This window comes from Hipposideros armiger, unplaced genomic scaffold (assembly GCF_001890085.2).
Source record: "Hipposideros armiger isolate ML-2016 unplaced genomic scaffold, ASM189008v1 scaffold_1266, whole genome shotgun sequence".
Lineage (NCBI taxonomy): Eukaryota > Metazoa > Chordata > Mammalia > Chiroptera > Hipposideridae > Hipposideros > Hipposideros armiger.
Window position 1 is genome coordinate 297255 of NW_017732616.1, and position 4679 is coordinate 301933.

The 4679-nt window shown below is 38.2% G+C and overlaps 1 protein-coding gene across 1 annotated transcript in view; it reads left to right on the forward strand.

The window, feature by feature from the left end:
- The window catches only part of LOC109377043 (ATP-binding cassette sub-family G member 2-like), a 63491-nt gene that overhangs the window by 32077 nt on the left and 26735 nt on the right, over positions 1 to 4679 (forward strand). Inside the window, exon 5 of the mRNA XM_019633260.1 lies at positions 631 to 815. Coding sequence (XP_019488805.1) covers positions 631 to 815 — 185 coding nt within the window. The remainder of the gene's footprint in view (positions 1 to 630; positions 816 to 4679) is intronic.

Sequence of the window (4679 nt, forward strand, 5' to 3'; positions counted from 1 at the left end):
GCCAACTCTTAACCAACACGCCACTTGGCCAACCCCGTGGATTTGCATTTTAGATTTCTCCTGTTTCTATGTGGTCACATGCCTTGGCTGATGGTTCAGTGTGCTTCCCATTGATTACATGGCCTGGGCATAGAACCAGCTTCCTTTACAGCAGCTTTTGATAATCTCCCATAAGGAATAGAGTAGTGTTAAATGAAAATGCCGGGAGAGTCTAGAAGAGGACCTTTGTAAGGACGATGATGTTAGTTCTCCTGATGGAATATGACTATTGTAAGGACGATGATATCAATAGTAGTTATCATATTTCCAAAAGATACTACTGTTTTACTTTTCCCCCTAAATTTACCTCTCTCCTCCTATCTTAGAATGATATTTTGGCAGATCCTTGTATAAAGCAGTATGGAAATGTCTGCTAGTAGTAATCATAATTACATGTGTTCTATTTGGGTTTCATAAGGCTTTGCAGCTATCTGTATATGGAGTTATTGTAATTTGTATCATTGCTAGTTCTTCACTATCTACAACTTTCCCTGGGGTATGTTATGTTTGTGGATTAATTTATGTATACTAAAGAGTGATGCTACTAGAAAAGACCTGCTATGTCTTGTTCAAATGCCCTTTTGCCTTAAGGATGATGTTGTGATGGGAACTCTGACAGTGAGAGAAAATTTACAGTTCTCAGCAGCTCTTCGGCTTCCAACAACTATGACAAATCATGAAAAGAATGAACGGATCAACATGGTCATTCAAGAGTTAGGTCTGGCTAAAGTGGCAGATTCCAAGGTAAGTGGGAAAACCGGATGGTATCACCCCAGGCAATAGGACCTCCCCTGTGTGGCTAGTGTAACTCTTATTCACAAGTTCCCTATAATGTGTGTGGTCATAAGTGCCTGCTTTCCACAGGTTGAGAAAAAGTGACTAGTTACATAATATGGAGGTGGAGAAAAGTAAAAAAATGATTGAACTCTGGAAAGGAAGTATGGNAGGATTAGATAGACCTTTGTTTGTGCAGCAACACCTTCTGTCATACCTACTTCCTTGTTGCTTTCTTGTGTTGGTTAAGAAACCCTAACTAGGAAAATACAGAGAGAAATGATAGACACAAAGCTCTTATCTTTTTCTACATGCCTGGATAGAATTGACTGACCTTTTTGAAAGGTGACAAGATTTTGGGGGAACATAACAATGAAGAAAGTATTTTTACTTCAGATTTTGTGCTAAGTGGAAGGTGACAAATCATTTCACTATGTGCAGGTTGAATAGGTTTAAAATGCATAGCGTGTGAGTATACATTTATCTAGGTTATGTTTTAAAGCTAGTAGATTAGTAACCCAATATAATGAAAGTGTCTTCTGATCAAGTCTTCTTAATGTCTTTATGGTACACTGGTATGCATTCCTGCAGTAGATGAGTTCATCCGTATATGCACTCCTGTGTTCATAATCTCAGCCAATTTTTTTTCTTTTTTATATAATTAAAAAATTTTTCAATTACAGTTGATGTAGAATATTATATTAGTTTCAGGTGTACAACATAGTGATTAGACATTCATATATCTTATGAAGTGATTTCCCTGAGAGGTCTCATACCTGTGTTGTTTATTTCTGGGTTAGGCATCCATGAGAAAGGTCATTCTTTTCATTTGATATAGTGTTTCTAATCTTTCTCCTATCTGCTCTCATTTATCTTAGTTTTGTTGCTCTCATTTATCTTAGTATTGACTGATGTTTGATCATACCCCACCATTCAATATAGTAATTATATACAAAAAAACTATGAAGATCTTGATTTTTATTTTGCCTGTGAACAATTTGTAATTCATTTTTATTATTTTTTTAAAGATTTTTTTTTTATTGGCTGAATTGTGAGAGGGGAACAGTTTTGGGGAATTCGGGGAGGGGGACAGCCAAGTTGTTGTCCTTCAATCTTAGTTGTGGAGGGTGCAGCAAGCTCAGCTCCATGTCCAGTCGTGCAGCTCAGCTGAAGGTGCTGTGTTCAATTAGTTGCGGGTGAGCGTAGCCACCATCCTATGCAGGAGTTGAACCGGTAGTCTTGTTGTTAAGAGCACGCACTCTATCCCCTGAGCCACCTGGGCGGCAGCTCACCTCAGGGTGCCGAGTTCAGTCTTTAGTTGCGGGTGGGCGAAGCCCACCATCTTGAACAGGCAGTCTTGTTGTTAGGAGCACGTGGTCTCACCAGCTGAGCCATCCTGCTACCTGTTGACAGCTCAGCAGCAGTTCAGCGTGAGCGCAGCTCAATGGCCCGTGTGGGAATCGAACTGGTGACCCTGTTGCTCAGTGCTCATACTCTCGAGCAAGCTCTTAACCAACTAAGCCACTCGGCTGGCCCCATGTAATCTCATTTTTAGTACTAAGTAACTAGAACACGATGTTCTCTATGGGGGGGAGGTGATAAAACAAAACCTGACTATGAGAATTCAAAAAGGTGAGATTTTGCTACCTCATGATAAATCTTTCTGTTATGCTTAGTTTATCTCCATACCCAGCATTTGAGCTTTTTCTAACCAATGCTGAAGATCTATAGAAAATATGGTCCATTCCAGTGGATGTATGGATAGCCTATAATCTTCAGGGAAATTCATTATCTACTTGGAGATTTAAAAAAAATTTAAACTTTATTTTGAAATAATTTCAGACTTAAACGTTGTGGCAACATAACTTTTACCTAGATTCCTCACCTGTTAACACTTCACTGCACTTGCGAGTTATTTTGACTGTTTAGAGACCCACTGTCATTAGGAGTTTTCTAAACCATTTGAGAGCAAGCTGTCCATGAGATGCTCTATTATCCCAAACTCCTCTGCTGTGTATTTCTCAGAAATAAGGAACCTCTCCTATATAACCACTCGGTCATTATCTAGGAGCAGCCCAGGGGAAGCGAAGCCTCACAATGGATGCAGTGGTGGGTCCTACGGGGCCGCTGGTCATCCATGCCCTTCACACACTGACTGCCCACCGCATCGTGTCTCCTCAGTCTCATCCAACCCGGGATTTTCCTGTCCAGCCCCAGGTGATGTTAACCTTGATCACCTGGTCACGTTGGTATCTGCCAGCCTTCACCATGTCACCCTTTTCTCCTTTGTAATTAATAAATATTCTGAGGGGAGATACCCTGATATTATTCCAAAACCTTATTCCTCATTAAACCTGAACGCACCCACTTCAGCCCCATTGATGACTCCTGCCTGAATCAGCAATAACTACCATGATGATAGTGAGCAAAGGGTGATTTTCTGTTTCATCCTACTCTTCTATATGGATTAGTTTACATTCTACTAAAAGGAAAAAGCTACATTCACCATATCTTCATTTATGTATATCAGCATGGGCTCATGGATTTGCATTAAATTCAGTAGCATTTAATAGTAATGCATTAGCATTATTTATCTCGATAATCTTGGTGTTTCCTGTTTGGTCAGTGGGAAACCTTTCAAGGTAGGTTCGGTGTTTTGTTGTTTTGAACTCATTTTTTTTTGACACATTCTCTCATTCTTTGAGTGTTTTGTTAACACGGCTAGAAGTTNATCCAAAAACATTCAGAGTTTGTTAACTGTAAAGGAGTTGTGCTTCATCGCGACAACGCAAGACCACAGACAAGTTTGATCACCCATCAAAAATTATTGGAGCTTGGATGGGATGTGTTGCCACACCGACCATACTCGCCTGACCTTGCACTGTCAGACTTCCACTTGTTTCGCCCTCTTCAAAACTCCTTGTGTGGTATAACGTTCAATTCAGATGAGGCTGTAAATCAGCACCTTGTTCAGTTTTTCACAAATAATGACAGGTCCTTCTATGAACGAGGAACCATGAAGCTCACTGAAAGATGGCAAAAGGTTATCGAACAAAACGGGCAATATATCAATGATTGATCTTTGTTCTATATATAAATAAATGACCTTTGAAAAACATAGACAAAATATGTCATGACTTTTCCTAAGACCCAATATCTTATTGAATCTAATAAAGCCAAAATACTTTTACTGAAACAAGTAATCAATATAAAAATGACTTATGAGGGTCAGTTTGGCTCAAATAAACTCTTATAAAAATTCAAAAAATAAATGACTAATGATGTATTTTTCATTCTTTTTTAAAAATTTAGATCTCTCCTGTTTACTATTTTCAATTGAGCTATAATTGACATATAACATTAGTTTCAGGAATACAACATAGTGATTCAATATTAGTATATATTGTGAAATGATCATCACAATAAATCTAGTTAACATCCGTCACCACACAGTTACAAGTTTTTTTTCTCATAAGAACATTAAATATCTATGCTTAGCAACTTTCAAATATATAATACAGTATTGTTAACTATAGTTAACAGCTGTACATTGCATCTCCAGGATGTATTTATTTTATAACTGGAAGTTTGTATCAAGACGGACTTGTTTTTTTTTTTCCCCACTTTTTTATTTTTATTTTTTTTATTTTTTTTTATTGTGAAATACACATTTTTTAGAATTAGTTTCAGCTGTACAACACAGTGCAATAGTTATACTTCTTACCCCTCAAAGTGACAACTCCCCTCCCCCAATGCACTGCCCCACTATGCCCCCCAATATCACACACATCTACTACAATTCCCTTGACTCCCCCCCACACTATACTCCACGTCCCATGACTATATATATATATATATATATATAT